The sequence below is a fragment of the Squalius cephalus genome (assembly GCF_949319135.1).
Source record: "Squalius cephalus genome assembly, chromosome: 2".
In the NCBI taxonomy this organism is placed as follows: Eukaryota; Metazoa; Chordata; class Actinopteri; order Cypriniformes; family Leuciscidae; genus Squalius; species Squalius cephalus.
The window spans coordinates 20,073,956-20,092,489 of record NC_137123.1 but is presented as its reverse complement, the minus strand read 5'-3'; the positions used below and the strand labels follow the sequence as shown (position 1 = coordinate 20,092,489).

General features: G+C 38.5%; 1 protein-coding gene across 2 annotated transcripts in view; it reads right to left on the bottom strand.

Moving 5' to 3' along the window:
- The window catches only part of gstcd (glutathione S-transferase, C-terminal domain containing), a 55,613-nt gene that overhangs the window by 24,268 nt on the left and 12,811 nt on the right, over positions 1–18,534 (bottom strand). For both annotated transcript variants that reach the window (XM_079864732.1, XM_079864733.1), the window contains exon 5: positions 17,528–17,621. In XM_079864732.1, the coding sequence (XP_079720858.1) occupies positions 17,528–17,621 (94 nt within the window). The remainder of the gene's footprint in view (positions 1–17,527; positions 17,622–18,534) is intronic.

Below are 18,534 nucleotides of genomic sequence, written 5' to 3'. Positions count from 1 at the left end.
GGAGAAGATAATATAATAGGAAAACATAAATCTGATTGCATCAATGCAACATTGTGAGTCGATAAGATTCTCTTCATGTTTTTGAAAGAAATCTCTCTCTCACCAAGGCTTCATTTATTTGATCAAAAATACAGTAAAACAGTTCTATGGTGAAATGTTGCAATTTAAAATAACTTTTCTATTTGAATATACACTCACCTAAAGGATTATTAGGAACACCTGTTCAATTTCTCATTAATGCAATTATCTAATCAACCAATCACATGGCAGTTGCTTCAATGCATTTAGGGGTGTGGTCCTGGTCAAGACAATCTCCTGAACTCCAAACTGAATGTCAGAATGGGAAAGAAAGGTGATTTAAGCAGTTTTGAGCGTGGCATGTTTGTTGGTGTCAGACGGGCCGGTCTGAGTATTTCACAATCTGCTCAGTTACTGGGATTTTCACGCACAACCATTTCTAGGGTTTACAAAGAATGGTGTGAAAAGGGAAAAACATCCAGTATGTGGTAGTCCTGTGGGCGAAAATGCCTTGTCAGGGCTCGAAATTAACTTTTTTACTTGGTAGCACTGGTGCTCCCAACTTCAAAAAGTTATGAGCACCAGCAAAAATTTAGGAGCACCCACCAAAAATTAAGGAGCACCACAACTACAAATTATATATTAACAGATTTTATTTCATCCTGTGGCCAAGATTTGAAATTTGGTCTTCTGGCTCTATATCATCTCACCCCGATGATATTGGCACATGATTTGTCATTTGACATTAATTTAGTGAAGGCAAGCTCTTCTTTGGCGATGGTGTATGCGGTGTTATATTCATAGACAGTATGGTTACATTTGACGTATCCTGCCGATTAAAAGCCTTAATAATTGAACCTGATTTGTTTGCCACACACCTGTCCCTGCATTTTTTGCTTGGCACTTGGCACTCTATTGCTATTAATATGCTGTATTAATCTTTGTTAATCTTAGTTAATAAAAATACAGCTGTTCATTGTTCATTAATGTTACTTCACAGTGCATTAACTATGTTAACAAATAAAAAAAAAATATTTCAATAATGTAGGCTATAGTAGCCCAAATGTTGAAATTAACATTAACAATGGTTAACAAATTAACAAAATGCAGTTTATTAATAGTACATGTTAACTGTGTTAACTAGAATTTAATAAGTGGAACATTATTGTAAAGTGTTACCGATTTGTTATACACCGATTCAGACGTCTCGTGAGTGTGTTGGACAGATCAGTTGTTTTAACCATTCATTAAAGTGAATCGGTTCAAATGAGTCATTAGTTCGCGAATCGGACGTGTCATTAGTGGACGTGTAGCATACGGCAAGCGTTGTGTGATTATCCCGGTAGTTTATTTTTTAGCACAATTCACACTCCACGGTAATTTAGGAGAAAAAAAAATCTCCGAATGCTCCACGTGAAACTTCGGTCTTCCGCCCTTTTTCTATCGTGTCAAATGATTTTGATTAATATGCGCGAGGGAGAGAGAGCAAGACAGCGCTCGTGTTGTTTGAAGACGTGAGAGTACACGCGCGCGGCCGGGGCTTTCTCTCGTCAAGCGCAGCAGTCACTCACGCACCGATCAAATAAGGCTTTGGCGGCCGCCAAAAAAAATCAATGCAGGAAACCCCGGGATTGGTATAGCGTTGGATAGAATGACGGTCCGGCCATCGCGTATCAGCGCACATACACACTGTGAAGTAATTTGCAAACGTTTTTTAGAGAAATGAAAACAGGTCGCACCACAACCATTATTTGCACTCGCACAAATGCTCCCAAATATATTTTTAGGTCGCACAGATTAAATTTCAGGAGCATATGCGACCAAAATGGTCGCAATTTCGAGCCTTGCTTGTTGATGCTAGAGGTCAGAGGAGAATGGGCCGACTGATTCAAGCTGATAGAAGAGCAACTTTGACTGAAATAACCACTCGTTACAACCGAGGTATGCAGCAAAGCATTTGTGAAGCCACAACACGCACAACCTTGAGGCGGATGGGCTACAACAGCAGAAGACCCCACCGGGTACCACTCATCTCCACTACAAATAGGAAAAAGAGGCTACAATTTGCACGAGCTCACCAAAATTGGACAGTTGAAGACTGGAAAAATGTTGCCTGGTCTGATGAGTCTCGATTTCTGTTGAGACATTCAGATGGTAGAGTCAGAATTTGGCGTAAACAGAATGAGAACATGGATCCATCATGCCTTGTTACCACTGTGCAGGCTGGTGGTGGTGGTGTAATGGTGTGGGGGATGTTTTCTTGGCACACTTTAGGCCCCTTAGTGCCAATTGGGCATCGTTTAAATGCCACGGCCTACCTGAGCATTGTTTCTGACCATGTCCATCCCTTTATGACCACCATGTACCCATCCTCTGATGGCTACTTCCAGCAGGATAATGCACCATGTCACAAAGCTCGAATCATTTCAAATTGGTTTCTTGAACATGACAATGAGTTCGCTGTACTAAAATGGCCCCCACAGTCACCAGATCTCAACCCAATAGAGCATCTTTGGGATGTGGTGGAACGGGAGCTTCGTGCCCTGGATGTGCATCCCACAAATCTCCATCAACTGCAAGATGCTATCCTATCAATATGGGCCAACATTTCTAAAGAATGCTTTCAGCACCTTGTTGAATCAATGCCACGTAGAATTAAGGCAGTTCTGAAGGCGAAAGGGAGTCAAACACAGTATTAGTATGGTGTTCCTAATAATCCTTTAGGTGAGTGTATTTTAAAATGTAATTTATTCTGTGATCAAAGCATCATTACTCTAGTCATCATGATCCAGAAATCATTTTAATATGCTGATTTGATGCTCAAGAAACATTTCTGATTATTATCAATGTTGAAAACAGTTGTGCTGCTTAATATTTTTGTGGAAAATGTTATAAATTGAAGTATTTTTTGATAGATAGAAAAAATTATAAATGTATAATTAACATTATACATGTTTTTACTGTCATTTTTATCAATTTAATGCATTCTTGCTGTATAAAAATATACATTTCTTTCTTTAAATGAAAAATCCTCCTGACACCAAACTTTTGAACAGTAGTGCATATCAATATGTGATTCAGAACAGCAAATTCCTGGAATGTGAAATGCTCCCACTGAACTAGCTTTTTCAAAAATCGACAGAATGGAGGACAGGAAAATGAAAAACAGGGACTCTATTTTCATCATAACTCGGCTTACAAGAGGCTCATGGCATCCAAGCAATAGGCTTCCAAACAGTAAACCAAGGGGAGAATATTTTCCAGCAATCCAAACCTCAATTTCCTTCCTTTCTGCTGCAACGTGTAAAGCAGGGGAGGGAGAACTTCTACGGTAGACACAAAAGCAGAAGAAAACAGGCCTCTCGAGTGGACAATCAGAATAGCATATTCAAGTGGCTACATCTGTGCTTACGAGATGAGGAGAGGCCAGAATGAAGGTATTTAAAGTGTAAGTTGCAGGTTAAATTTTTTACGAAGTAATGCAATGTGTTTATTAAACATAAAGATAAGAACCGCCCACCATTGTTTTTTATACCAAAATGCTGATATAATATGAAAAGTTGGCACTTTTAACAGTGGTTTTAACCGCTCCCGCTCCCTTCCACTAGATGGGGCGTGACGTCATAAGAGGAACTCACTAGTAGAGTTACCGTACGCTAGCAGCTATAGATGCCTTACATAACTTCAGAAAAGTTGGCTGTATGTTTTATTGATAAAAAAAAATTATGGATAAAATAACTCCATTGTAAACATACTCGTGTGTGCTTGACTTCAAGGGGACCGTGATCCTGCCTGAAATGAGAATAAGCTATTCGCAAAACAAACGGGTTCAGGCACGTCAGGTCAGCCGGTCGCAGGTCGAGCTGTTCCACTAAACTAAACGCGTTCACCTCACGGCAGCACACACTCTCCACTGCTGATAGCCCACACAAACACAGTGATGGGGACATCGATCTCTCTTTTTCTTTTCTGACAATAAACATCGCTAATTAAATCGTGAGAAATTGATAACGCGTGGATTGAGGAAGGGTATTACATGACGTTTGAGGCGTCGATGAGACTAGCGATTGATGCCTGTGCAGTGTGTGCATCTCTAACGTTACAGCTCTGATTTGGACTGACTTACTGTAAGTAAATAATGTCTTCAGTCGTTGTCCCTCCTTGCTATTCTACATGACGGCAATATTTTGAAAAGACTTGCTTGTTCCGTTATATTATCCGGGTTAAGTTTGCACCAGGCTAGACTAGCTCTAACGTAGCTAACGTTACTCACCGGGACACCTGGCTAACCCTCCACTAAATCTCCTCACACCAAGCATTAATAACTCTTTGAGTGCCATGACTCCCCTCTCTCACGCCTGACCAGTTAAAAATTGTAGGGCTGTGGTCCATAAAGAATTTGATGGTTTCCCACATCCTCAGTCGTTCTCCAAATAGCCATAATACAGTAAGAATCTAGCAGAGTACGGGTTGCGAGTTCCTCTTGTGACGTCATCACCCAGTAACTGAAAAAACACGCTATCTCTGAAGAAACCCCAATAAATGTTATTTTAACGCATTTTAAGACAGAAATAATTAAATATATACATATAGAGCACTTTAATGTACACATTAATTGGTTGTGGTGGTTAACCTGCAACTTACACTTTAAGCAAGAATTGTTCATGAGGACATCCTCAAGGTTGTTTTTTTCTGCTAACAATTCACAGTCACAGCTTCAGTGAGCAATCTGGAGCAGGAACAAAACACTTAGAGAGTTTACATATAAAAGGCCAAAATCCGTGACCTCAAGTCACAGTTAGAAGTGATAAAAAAACATTTGTGATCATGTAACTGTAGTCATGCCGCCCACCATTACTTCCCACTGTTACCTTTGATAAACTGAAAAGCAAGAACCTTTTTGGTAGGCCATGCATCTCAAAGTACAATGGTATTACAACTTAAAGCTCCACTTGTGCTTCTGCAGCACTTTTTGTAAAGGTAGTTTTTCACTCTTTAATATATGATGTTTGTAACAAACACTAATGAGGGATTATTTTCAGGGAACAACAACAACCTAAAAGCATTAAACAGTTGAGAGGATTTGAAAATAAGCCACATTATGCTCACAATCTGGCTTCTATATAAATCCATTAAAAGCAAATGTGTCACTTTCTTTGCTACAATGTACAGTATACATATTTGTACTCCAAACCTCAAAGACTTAAGCTCATTCAACGATTTTCCTCATTTAAGAAATACATGTTTGGTTCTTGTTTTGGATAGTATGTAGTGGTGTAAAACAGTGAAATATGAGCTTAAGACTGAATGCTGCCAGATGGAAAAATAACAGAGCCATGCAGAGGTTAGAAACGGGTCAAATTTGTATCAATTGCATTTTTGACTGCTGAACTTAATAGCTAAAAATATCCACTTCTACTTTACAAACACTGACACATTCAGGTCAAACATGTACAAGGTTAATTCTCAAAGTAGGCAAGCAAGAGTTTGAAACCATATTTGAATTATCCACATCCAGCGTGTATGCGAGACATTTCAGACAGACATCACGACGAGGTTCAATGTTATATTAAGCCTAAAAGATTAACCACACAAACATCTGCATTAAAACACAAACCATGACACTTCAAATGAAAGAAGTCTGTTTGAAATGAATGTTTCTGAAAATAACACCACAACCTGTACATAAAGTACTGTGGCGGTACCGTGTTTCACTGATATACCGTTTATATGTTTGAGAAGAAAGGTGTAAAATGACCCAGAATAGGCAGTTAAGATAAATCATCATATTAGAATAATTTATGAAGATCATGTGACACTGAAGACTGGAGTAATGATGCTGAAAATTCAGCTTTGATTCACAGGAATAAATTAAATTTTAAAATATATTCGATTAGAAGACATTTTAAATTGTAACAATATTATTTCACAATATTATTATATTTACCGGTACTGTATTTTATCAAATAAATGCAGTCTTGGTGGGCAGAAGAGACTTCTTTCAAAAACATAAAAAAAAAATCTTAACCCCAAACTTTTGAACACAAGTTAATGTAGCACATGACAAAAACATATGGATTACAAGACTGTGTGATGCTTTGGTGTTAATATAGCAAAATGATTATTAAATGTATCATGGCACCGTTACTGCAAGCAACTCCAAAACCATGGTACTACCACAGTTCACGTCAAACACAAAGGTTTTGCCACAATATTTAAATAAAAAGAGACCAAAACAGTATATCTTCAGCTATCAAACAAGTCAACCCAGAAAAAAAAAAGGAAAAATATGAAACAAAATTGAGCATTAGTTATTGAATGCGTATGCAGCCTGAGGGTCATTTTCCACAAATGCAGAGACATTTTCAACTGAACCATCCAACGGCTTTTTAACGACCTCTTTGTGATTTCAAAGAGAACATACACATAAAGTATGACAGGAAGGTTGTTTTCTGACAAACTAAAGGCCTGCGCCTCCACGATTACATTGTTCAGAGGAAACTGGAAGAGCGGTGCACAGCCGGCAATCTCTCCCCAGCCCTGAGCTCTCGTTTGGAGACAGACACATTTGCTGAGAGAGAAAAACAACAGCTGTATTGCGTCCATAATAAAGCATGAGCGGTGGCGCTAGTGCGGCCCATCTGGCTGAGCTCACGTTCCCAGGGAGCCCACGCGGATTGTGTGGGAAGGTTGTGGTGGGGGAAGTAGACGGCAGCCAACGGAAGCTTAAAGATGCTTCTATGAAGTGACTCTGAGGTTAACCAATATAGGGAAACTCATTAGTAAAGATGGCCGCTTGATTAGTGCAACCCGTTATTGACTTGTGAGCTTTTTGTGGAAGGGCAATGACATAAAAAAGGGTAATAAATGAATCCAGAGCCTTGTTCATTCTCACAGTGACAACTAGCAATTAGAATCAATGTGTATTCTTCACACGTACAGCACTGTCTGCTTTTGTTTTCCATCCAAAACACTTCAGATCGTCCCCCACTGGAACCGCCACAGGTCAGTCTGTCCTCACAGGAGCACAGAATTTACACAAAAACCAGAGCAATAAAACAAACAGAGAGTAACCTGCATCGAAAGCCTGAAGGATAAGTGAGAGAAGGTTTGTCCTGCAGAGCATATCTATTCAAAACTCTCTCCTCGCTCTATATGCTGAGGATCTCTTATCAGTCATCCATCAGCAATGCTCTGCACCTCAGACGACAATATCTCAGAGATCACAATGTAAACAGAGTTGATGCCCGTGAAGAGCCTTTGTTGAAACTTGAGTTCCAGAACATTCTTGAAGCTCTCAGACAAAGCAAGATGGGCCCAATTGTCCCTAAAACAACCAGTGTTTTATACTAATAATGATCTCTTTAAATTGCTAACAAATTAAGCTAAAAATTAAGATGTAAACTGACATATTTCTTATTGTAATTTGTTACCTCAAAAACTTTTAGATTTTAGAGTCAGGGCTCGCACAGTCTTGAAAAGGAGGTAATTGGACTCTTATTTTGATATTCTGTTCTGTTTTCTTTAGTTCCTGTTTCCCTGCTCTGTTTAGTTTCAGTTTGCTTGGTTTCTGATTATGTTCCTGTTTGTTTCTGTGATTAATCATCATCAGCTGTATCTTATGTAGGTCCTGATTATCCCCTGCATATATACTCTGTTCAATTTAGTCCTTTGTTGGTTATTGTTTATGTTTGCGTTTCCAATGTATTCCTGATTAAAGATTATTCTAGTTAATACTCGATGTGCGATTGTTACAGCCACCGTTACATTATGCAAGTGTAAAATACATTTTTTCCAGTTATGTCAAGTTTTAAAATATTTTATAGAACATTGCTATTTGTGAGTAAGTAAATACATTAATAATTATATAAGTAAGTATCATTAATTTATTTACTTATACACTCACCTAAAGGATTATTAGGAACACCATACTAATACTGTGTTTGACCCCCTTTCGCCTTCAGAACTGCCTTAATTCTACGTGGCATTGATTCAACAAGGTGCTGAAAGCATTCTTTAGAAATGTTGGCCCATATTGATAGGATAGCATCTTACAGTTGATGGAGATTTGTGGGATGCACATCCAGGGCACGAAGCTCCCGTTCCACCACATCCCAAAGATGCTCTATTGGGTTGAGATCTGGTGACTGTGGGGGCCATTTTAGTACAGTGAACTCATTGTCATGTTCAAGAAACCAGTTTGAAATGATTCAAGCTTTGTGACATGGTGCATTATCCTGCTGGAAGTGGCCATCAGAGGATGGGTACATGGTGGTCATAAAGGGATGGACATGGTCAGAAACAATGCTCAGGTAGGCCGTGGCATTTAAACGATGCCCAATTGGCACTAAGGGGCCTAAAGTGTGCCAAGAAAACATCCCCCACACCATTACACCACCACCACCAGCCTGCACAGTGGTAACAAGGCATGATGGATCCATGTTCTCATTCTGTTTACGCCAAATTCTGACTCTACCATCTGAATGTCTCAACAGAAATCGAGACTCATCAGACCAGGCAACATTTTTCCAGTCTTCAACTGTCCAATTTTGGTGAGCTCGTGCAAATTGTAGCCTCTTTTTCCTATTTGTAGTGGAGATGAGTCGCTCAAAATTGCTTAAATCACCTTTCTTTCCCATTCTGACATTCAGTTTGGAGTTCAGGAGATTGTCTTGACCAGGACCACACCCCTAAATGCATTGAAGCAACTGCCATGTGATTGGTTGATTAGATAATTGCATTAATGAGAAATTGAACAGGTGTTCCTAATAATCCTTTAGGTGAGTGTATAAATCTTTAAATGTTGAAATATTGATATTTATTAAATCTAGTTAAAGTGTTACTAAGCTAAGAAGTCTACATCTAATAAACCAACCTTTTCTTTTCAGTAAATAATGCATTGTAAAAGGTATTTGACTTGGTTGAAGTATTGACACCAGTAGTAAATTCTCTCAGAAATGTACATGTTCAGGTTTGTTAGCCACATATGACGTGCTGAGACATTTACAAAGAAAGAACTTTCCTATGATCAATTCCAAATGCAGATACAGGACTCAATATAACGCACCTGATTATGCTGACCAATTAAAATTGCAAACATTGTTTATTGTAAACAAACAGGCAGAGGCACCGTAAAAAGAGACTGAACAAAGAGAAGATATAACATTTTTACAGAACTCACTTATATGCCAATTTGGCCTTCAGTAAGGAACTTTCAGAGGGAAAAAAAAAAGTTGAAATAATCAATAGTCCCTCTTCGTTCTGATCATTCATAGCAGCGATTCTGAAAATAATGTGTTTCACATCCTTACACGATGTTCCCTGACCGCCGCTCTGAGGGCAACCAAAATCACTGTATAGTTTCTGAAGAGAGCCAAGATAACTGCGAAATCTCAACCTCAAATTGCTTTTGGGCTAAAAGATGTATAAAATGTCTTATTTTCCCCCCACAACACAATTTATACATCACTCTTACAAGAACATGGTGTGAAAAGGGGAAAACAGCCTCTTGGAAGAGATCGAGTTCTGGTTAGCATGAGCCAGTTGGCGTTTGCTGTCTGATGTCGCAAGTAGACCATTATCTTTCTCCATTGATGCTCAGTCAGACTTAGCGTATATTCTTATAAAATAAGATTTTAACAAGCAACATTTAAAAATCACATATTTCTTTAGGTGTTTGCAAGGGCCCAATCTGTTTTTGGAAGGTTTTGAAAATGATTGAATGGACTTTTTCCTTGTCTACAGCTTTTGACATCTCCACTCGGGATAGTTGCTTGGGAAAGGTCACAAGTGCATACTTCTAAAAGTCCCGCGGCAGCTTTCACCAGCTATGATGGCCCTCATTGTGTTTGACGGACGTGTGCATCTCATTCTTACAAAGACGAAGAGAGAAGACCAGTTAGAAAAAGGAGACCCATCTCCAGGTAGGTAAGCTGTCAAGGAACAGACATAGTAAAGAGATTCAAGTAGCTCTTAGGTTTATTAGTGAAGCAAAAAATCCACGGCAGAACAGGCATTAGGCGGCGCGAAAAGAAAATACGAAGTGATTTGTGCAACCTTACATTCTCTCCAGAAGACTTTGCACCTTTATTTCACTGTGCACAACTGAACTGTCAAGACAAGGACTGTATCCTAATTTGACAAAGACGTCCAAAAGAGCGACCCACCTGGGTAGCTAGGTGCAGAAGCATGAATCATCAAAAGCCTGCTGGGATTTATGTGCGTTCAGCCAGAATGGTTCCAGTTCTGACAGGAACTATCCAATCGAAAAATGTTTTACTCTCACAGAAAGACGAGCAAGAAACTACGGGTGCAGAGGAGCCTGGCTTTAAGTCAGGATTTAAGAGAGGCCTGGGAAATGATCTCTGACTGTGAAAGAAAACAGAGAATCTTTATAGACGCTGGAGCCCAGGAACTCATCCTGCGGCTTCCGAGCCACATGGGACTCTTTACTGATAGCTGTGTGGCTAAAAATCTCACATTTCCCCAAAATTTATTCAATACCAAGTTTTAGACTCAGGCTTTTCAGTTGTAATGAAAACATTTATTTATTTTTTACAAACGATTGCAGAACTTCCCCTCCCAATTTTTATCTTACCGTTGATTATATCAGCTGGAATGGCACACTTTTACATTTATGCATGATACTTTTATCTCAGGTGACTTTCGTTCTTGATACAGGGAAATAGAGTATTTTGCTCTCAAGAAAAGTGTGCCTTTTCAGCTCAATTTGGTTAAAAAAATTATCCCAGTCTGAATTACACTATAATTCTATGAATCAATAATTGGCCTGTATTTTTAATTGAAGAAATATCATAGTAAAATAGATTATGCATTTGGATTGAATCGTTTACTTTAACTGGCCTATAGGTTATGATAAATAATGAAAATGTTTCAACCTAATTCAGGGAATCTAATTCATTGAATTATTAAATAATAACTCCCAATTATGGGAACATCTTACCCCAAGGGTCTCACTTTGCATTTCAAAATAAAGACATTATTTGTTACCATACACAACTAAAATAATTACTGTATCCACAAATCTGCCATTAACATGCAGACATTAAAAGTTTAAAATTCACCGTTCATTAAATTCACAAATCACTATTATCCAATGACAAAGAAATAAGAGTTACTGAATAACCTCAAAATTATCCAGGCAGATTGAATCTCTCAAATGCTAAATTTCAGATAAAAAAGCAAGATTAATAAGAGCATAACTACATCTATTGTCATAATTTTTTTTTTTAAATCCATATTTTACAAAAGCACAGATTAACTTAAAAAATTGGTATTTTTAGACGAGGAATGAAGTTATAAAATGTAGGCTAAACCTTATTTACATTGTAGTTCAAACACTTGAAATATCCTGGATGATTTTTCATTATTAAACACTTATAAAAGAATCACATTGCACCAATATTCAGTGGTGCAATTAGAGTAACTAAATGGTCAATTTAAGTAACGCTGCTTTAAAAGCTAGGTTTCAGGTAAGAGTTATGGCAAAGCCATTTAGTTGGGAACACCCATACACCCCTATACTTCAACACGCTCTACATTACTTCCACAGGAAATAAATAGTATTTAACACCCAATCCAACGCAGCTATGATAACACTGATGTCCTCATGCGTCCCTTCAGTATGTGGGTTCATGTCGGACAAAGACGCCGCCAAAACATACACATGCCTAGTCTGGAGAAATGTAAATACAGCCTGTGAAACCAAACACCACCCTTACACCACATTCAAACAACACGTCAGAGATTACATTGTTCCTCAGCGATGTGTACAATAGTTGTTCTGTTTGTCTAACAGCTTCACCATACCCAAGAGTTTCAAATTCACACTTGAGCTGCGAGGAAGGGCGGGTGTTGGAAAAACAGACGTGTTGGGGGCTGACCGCCCTATGAAGACGTGCCTGTCAGAGGTGATGAGACACCTTCAATGATACAAAAGTAAATGCACTAGATGCATTTTGGTTTCATTTCATCTTTGTCCCATAAACCCTACCATATAAAAGTCTCTCTTACCTTGACACAAAGTTTTGTTCAAACTGTGATCTAGGCAAAAATAAATCCAGAGGAACCTTAACTGATGTGTCTATCTTTCCTTTAACATCACTTTATCATTCAACAGAGAACTTTAAGTGAAGCACTGGCTCTCTGAAATGACGTTGACTGATGTTTGAACTCCAGGAAATAGCTGTCACACCTGAAGACAACAACTACACTCAGCACATTCCAAGAACGAACTACATCCATCTTTTTGCACCTGCATTGTAGACAAAACAGAAATGGTGTGCAACTCACTAACTGTGATACGTCTGTAAATATCCAAGATAAATGGAAGCAGTGGTAGATAGCACTAAAAAAGGGCCCTCTAAAAGATTGAGGCAGTCATCACTTGGGTTGTCAGGTTTTTGTTAGGAAGAAAGGAAAAGTGGAAGATTCCGACATCCTGTCAATTCAATAACTCTGTTTGGTAAACAAGGAGGCTGGCATTGGCTTTTCACTGTTCTTTTAAACATAATGAGGCCTATATCGCACCACTCAAGACATGTCAGCAGTTGAAGGCTTAGCATTGGAAAAAAGGACACAAATGTGGCCAAAAAGCCCAGTATGCAAGCAAAAGATGCTTCAATTTCCTCAGCCTTTTTTATCAGTTCAGAAATAAAAAAAACATCACATCACTAAAACCAAATAACTCCATCCACACCATAGATCACTAACTCAAATGAGTTTTGATAAAGCTCCTCACAGCCCCTTACAAGGGCTAGGTGATAATAAGGTGTTTTTTTTGCAGTTTAACAACATCTTTAGCAGAAAAAAAGAGGTGAGAAAGCAAGAGGAATTTTAAACGTGACTCCAAGTGTTCTTCTAAACAGACTCAAATTAACTCAAAAGTAAACTCTTAATTGAGTCTTCATGCCAAATGGTGTATAATAAAAATCCCTGACAGCCATTCAACAGAGAGCAGGAATCTAGTATACCCAAGAGGACATTCAAGAAAAAACAAATTTGACAGCTAGACAGGAGTTACAGGTGGAGGTCAGCATCTGAAGGATGACGGTTAACCATAGATGTTGCGTATGAAATGAGAACTTGAAAGGGAAGAAAAGAAGATACAGTGAAAATATAAAAAAGAGAGAGAGAGATAAATGAGAAGGGCGGAAAAAAAGAAAAAAAATGAAAATACTACTTGTAATTTACGGTTCTTTGTGGCCTGATCCAATGTATTATTCAGAATGACAACAGAATAACACAGCATGAAAATTAACTAGGACAATCTAAAGGCTGAGAAGAGAGCGGAAGAGATGCTTATTTCACACTGTAACCAGGCTGTAAATTATAATACCAGCATAAATTTAATTAACCATTGGCACCCAAGCACTACAGAAGAATAGACTGTGTAAATATAGGACAAACCCCCCCCCCCCCAAAAAAAAACATTCTTCACATAATGAGAAAAATAACATTACCATGTTAAGAAAGTGGCATGAATATTCATTAGGTGGCATTTTGCAAATAAAAAGGACTGCTGTATTGCACTCAAATGCATGACTCAAACATTTCATCAATTAGTAAAACTCGTTTAAAGCTCTCTGGGGTGTAGGCTATATTGGAACAGCTACCAAGTTGAGAAAGTGCTGATGAATCTCCAGTTGGGACCGACAAAACTGAAAGCCAGCTTTGACAGCAACATTTAATTGGTATTGATTAACTGAACCAATCTAACTGAAGAAATTGAGGCTCAATTAATCAAACTGAATAAAATATCGGCTGCTGGAAGTGTGTGCCATTTGTAGCTGGGACATGTATGGGGGAAAAAGACTTTCATCTACAGTTACCTGGTTAATCCAGAAAAGAAATTGTCTCCCTTTCAATTCACAGGTAGTTGAATTTGAATGACAGGAAGGATTGAAATTGTAAAAAAAATTATAATACTAAAAACAGGTAATGAGATATATAAACTAAATCCAAATGTATATACCATAGGCGTCATTTAAAAAAAAAAAAGTCAATCCATTGTTGTCAGTAAGGCCTACAATTTAAAACTTATTTTAAACCTTTCAATAAAGGCTTTGTTGGCAAACATTCAGTTCAAAAATAGTTACATATATTTCAAGTTATTTTAATTCTACATCCTTTTCGAATTGCAATTCTGTATCATGTTTGCAGCCTACATTTAAATTCAGGAGCTCAACTGGAAATTAAAAGGCCTTTTCAATTCAACTCGGAATGGTGAATAGTAATTTGAGAAGTGGGAGCAACAACTCTGACAAATTCAAGTATAAGCCAAGCCACAATAATTCTTCACAATGCTTCTAAACGTGTTAATACAGCCAAGCCACTGAAGTGAGCACTAATGGGTGAAGCAGCGTGTAATCTCTACCTCAGACTGCACTGCCACAGACTGTCTAAAGCAAATTGCACATTAAAATGGCAAGAACATGTTGAAATCTAACAGGCTAAGTTCTTCAGTTTCCATGAATCAGGGTGCAATGGTTATTTTGAGTCAAGAAACAAAGCCATGTTTGCAAGGTTGCAACAGGGTTGCATGCTGATGTCTTACTGAGGTATTATTGATTTTCAGATTTACCCGTCCTAACATCACAGCTGGTCTTCTGGTCTAAAACATAGTATGGACCGAACGTTTGCCAACAGTCACAGTCTGGTTCTTGAGACGAAGCAGCATGTGTCGATGAGGGTTTAGAAGTCATTTCTAAGTCATTCAGTCATGTGACTGAGCAATAATGCATCTTTGAAAGTTCTGTAGGCTGTTGAACTTCCCTCCTCCTAGGCCATAAACTGTCTAGAGATGAAGCATTTCAGACAAGTAGTTGCCAAAACAGGCAGATGCGTCCGGAATGCGCCTCCCATGTAAATGGCCCCTTCCCACATAAACACAGTGAAGTCTCTTAATGCTCAACAGGGCTGGTGTTGACAGTGAAAATGAATTCACATTCAAGGCACCACTGCCAACCACGTTTCCCAGGTGGGGTTTCTCTCTGCTCTGTAGTGGTGACAGCGCCTAGTTCTCTCTCCTGCTCTCGACAAACTGCATAATAGACACCCTGGCGATGCAATCCTCCCACAGACTGCCCTCGATTTAAAACAATATTTATCAGCACTGTGGAGGTGGCTCGCAAAATGTGGGTGGTAGTTGCGGTAGTCTCACAAACGTCTAAATATTTAGCTAAAATGGCTCCCAAAGAAAACGGCCAATAAATTCATATCGCTGCCTTTTTAGGAACGAAGCGTGTCAAATTTCTAAAGACTCTAGTGGCGAAGCCAATCTCCCAAATGAAACAGGACTCTGTAATCTTGTCCATACGACAGCTCCTCTATAGATGTGCCCACGTACTAACATCTTATCCAATGACGCAGTCATCGACTCTAACGCACCCTGAAACAACTAAATGCATGTAAAAATATTACAAGAGAAGCAGATATGTCCCAGAAGAGACTCTGAATGCTCAGTGAAAACTTGGGGTTATCACCACACACATAGTGAGAACATTTAAAAACTATGTTTAGTCCAACAATGTGGAGTGGCCCAACACAGTGCCTTGAGGCACTCCTACACCATCTTCTAGTCAGAAGCTCCACTGGCTAACACTAAAAACTGAGGAAATGTTTTTCCCTTTGTGTAGGAAGGCAGGATCTGCTGACTAGACATACATGTCTGCTTGAGTAATCTGGTTTAAAAGTTAGGATACAACAATTCAAGAGTCAGAGCTTTGGGTGGCGCAGGCAGACTGCTGATACACTTTCTCCAACAGTTGCATACTATGACAATCTCATAACAACAGAGCTTGTCTTCACTCTACGGGATACCTGAATGTTGAAAGACGACAGGAGCGATTAGTGGAGCACTGAAGCGATAGAGGATTCATAACAAACAGCAGGACATACACAGGCCTCTCTGTTCTTACACCTTCTCTCTGTTGCTGCACATGGATTTAGCACTTGAAAAGACATTACGGTGAAGCGTGTGTGGGCGCATGCTGAAAGACAGAGCTGCTGTAGTAAAAGAAAAACATGGTACCAAATAAAAGTAACATACTTTTGCATGTGGGGGGTTCATCATCGACTTGTTCTCAGAACTGTTTTCTCTGAAGGGCCCTGCATTAAAACACTAGAAAATCAGCAGAAAAGAGGCAACATGACTCAAGAACCATCTAAAATGTCCAGGGAACATATTTTTGTGTCTTCCCGGCACGTTGCAGACAATCATTTATAGTCATTTGGGAGTTCATCTCTGAAACAGAGTTTGATGCAAATGTGAACAGAGCAATGGAAGTTCACTGCAGACTGCGCTGAATGGAAAAATCTCCTAAAAGCCTCAAATAATAAGCAATCTTAGAAAGCAAATGGAAGATGAATCAGTTTTTATTTTGAGAGAGACTAAAAATCATGACCTTGGCCAGTGCCGCAAAAAAGAGTTACTTTGTACTTACAGTACATTGAATCTGCTATATGGACTAAAACATTCAGAAATTTCTGTCTTTCTTTTTACACTTATATCATTTCAAACCTGTATTTCCATTCATCCATGGAAGAAAAAGAAGACTATTTGAAGAATGTTCATGCTGCTCTCTTCTATGTAATGCAATTTTGAGAGCTGTCAAACCCAGTTCTACTGAAGCAAATTAAGTACTAAATTTCTTGAGCACAAACTCTGAAATCCCTTGTATTTATTTTTTGTTTCTTTCTTACCAATAGAAAATATATGTCGTTTTTCGACTTAAGTAAATTATTCTCTCAGGGGCGTGGGTCGATGAGGATTGTTTCCAGACTGGATTTTGAAACTAACTGGATTTCTGTCTCTCCACGGAGCTCACTCGTCGGTCTGTGCAAGGTGATTGACATCTCGCTCATTCCTGGTGAAAAACAGCTGCCTGCTGTTTGAGCTAGTTAAGACTCCAGAACACGGCTGCGGGGAGCTCATGACACAGGACAACCACGAACAATCTCTGCTCAGAAACGCATTTCTACAGGTATAGCATAAATTTTCGTCCAAAAAGGCAAAGCAATGCCTGGAGATAAGAGATAAAGTATCTGTAACTGATTTTAGATTGCTTATTATATGCTAAGTTGATGCCCATCAATCATAGACATAAAGCTGTCACTTCATCAATAGCTGAAATCATATCAAAGCCAGTTCCTTCGTAGTCACTGTGTGAAGCAGCAACAGTTGAAACAATTTTACAATTTTAAATGCTTCACTAGAGAGCCGGAAAACAATTCTCAACATCCTTACAGGATTGGCTGATGGAAATTATACAAATGACAAGGTTTTACTAACACGTAGAATATAGAGACAAGGAAAGAACGCGGAAGGAAAGGGGAAATGGGATTGCAAAATGCTTCGAATACATTACTACCAAAATGGTTCTACACAAATATTTCAATATTACATGAATCAAAAAGATAATTATCACTATTGGTATGGTAAGAGTATAGGGTTTTGTTCCACTTGTTTGGAAAATACAGACGAGGTTACCTTCAGTGGGGTTGACGGCCATTGGTAGGCTCTCCCAATCAACCGTCCATGACGGGCAAGGGTGAGCGGTGTAAACAGCGTCTATCCCATTTTCCTGTAGGACACAAGAACACATAAGCACAGGTTAAACCATAAACTCCCAACAGAAGACTCCAGACAACAGCATGACCACTTCTCACATTTCCTCAGAACGCCTGAGACAAGCTGCTAATTAAATCAGGAACCTGTTACAGTGCAGTTCAACCCACTTTACAAACTACTTTAAAGGTTGAAGTCCTGTAATTGATTTGACATTTTTCTAGTTGGTACTTAATCATCAAAGAGACCTACAAGAATGGGTAAAAAGTGTGCTATGACAATTATTCCTCTTTGAGAATATAAGATGCAAACAAAGTACTAATACATGCAATGCTACAGAACACAGGGAAAATATATGGTGGTGTGTTGGGGGATTTCATAGGGTACTTTTTTAGTACAAACAAGTTTTCACCAGTTTGATGAGATAAGGTTAGTCACCCACTTAGAATTAAATTAACCTGCATGACCAAACAAACTCATGTGGAACGGAGTGAAGACAGTGTCAGATTGGTGTTAAAACCTCTAGGAAAGACTTTTTGCTTAACAAAATGTACAAACAATAAAAAACTAAAGGAAAAGTTAAGTATATACATAGAAGCATACAAATGATTGACTTTAAGTTACTTTACCATATTACAGTTAATGGTTTAACATTGCATTAACACAAAAACTTTACCATATAACTTACAGTGAATAACAGTAAAAGAAGTCCCTGTGTGACATCACATACGATTTCATTTTATTTAAGTAGTTTTGTTTCTTGTTATTTTTTACCTGATGGTGTGTATGACCCTGTGCACTTGTCACATTGATTCATCATGTGACTTTCTATTGTATACCTGTAATTTTATGGTGGTTATCAGTACATTTTAAGTAAAAAACTGATTCTGGTTAACATTATAAAACTAGGGCTGTCAAACGATTAATTG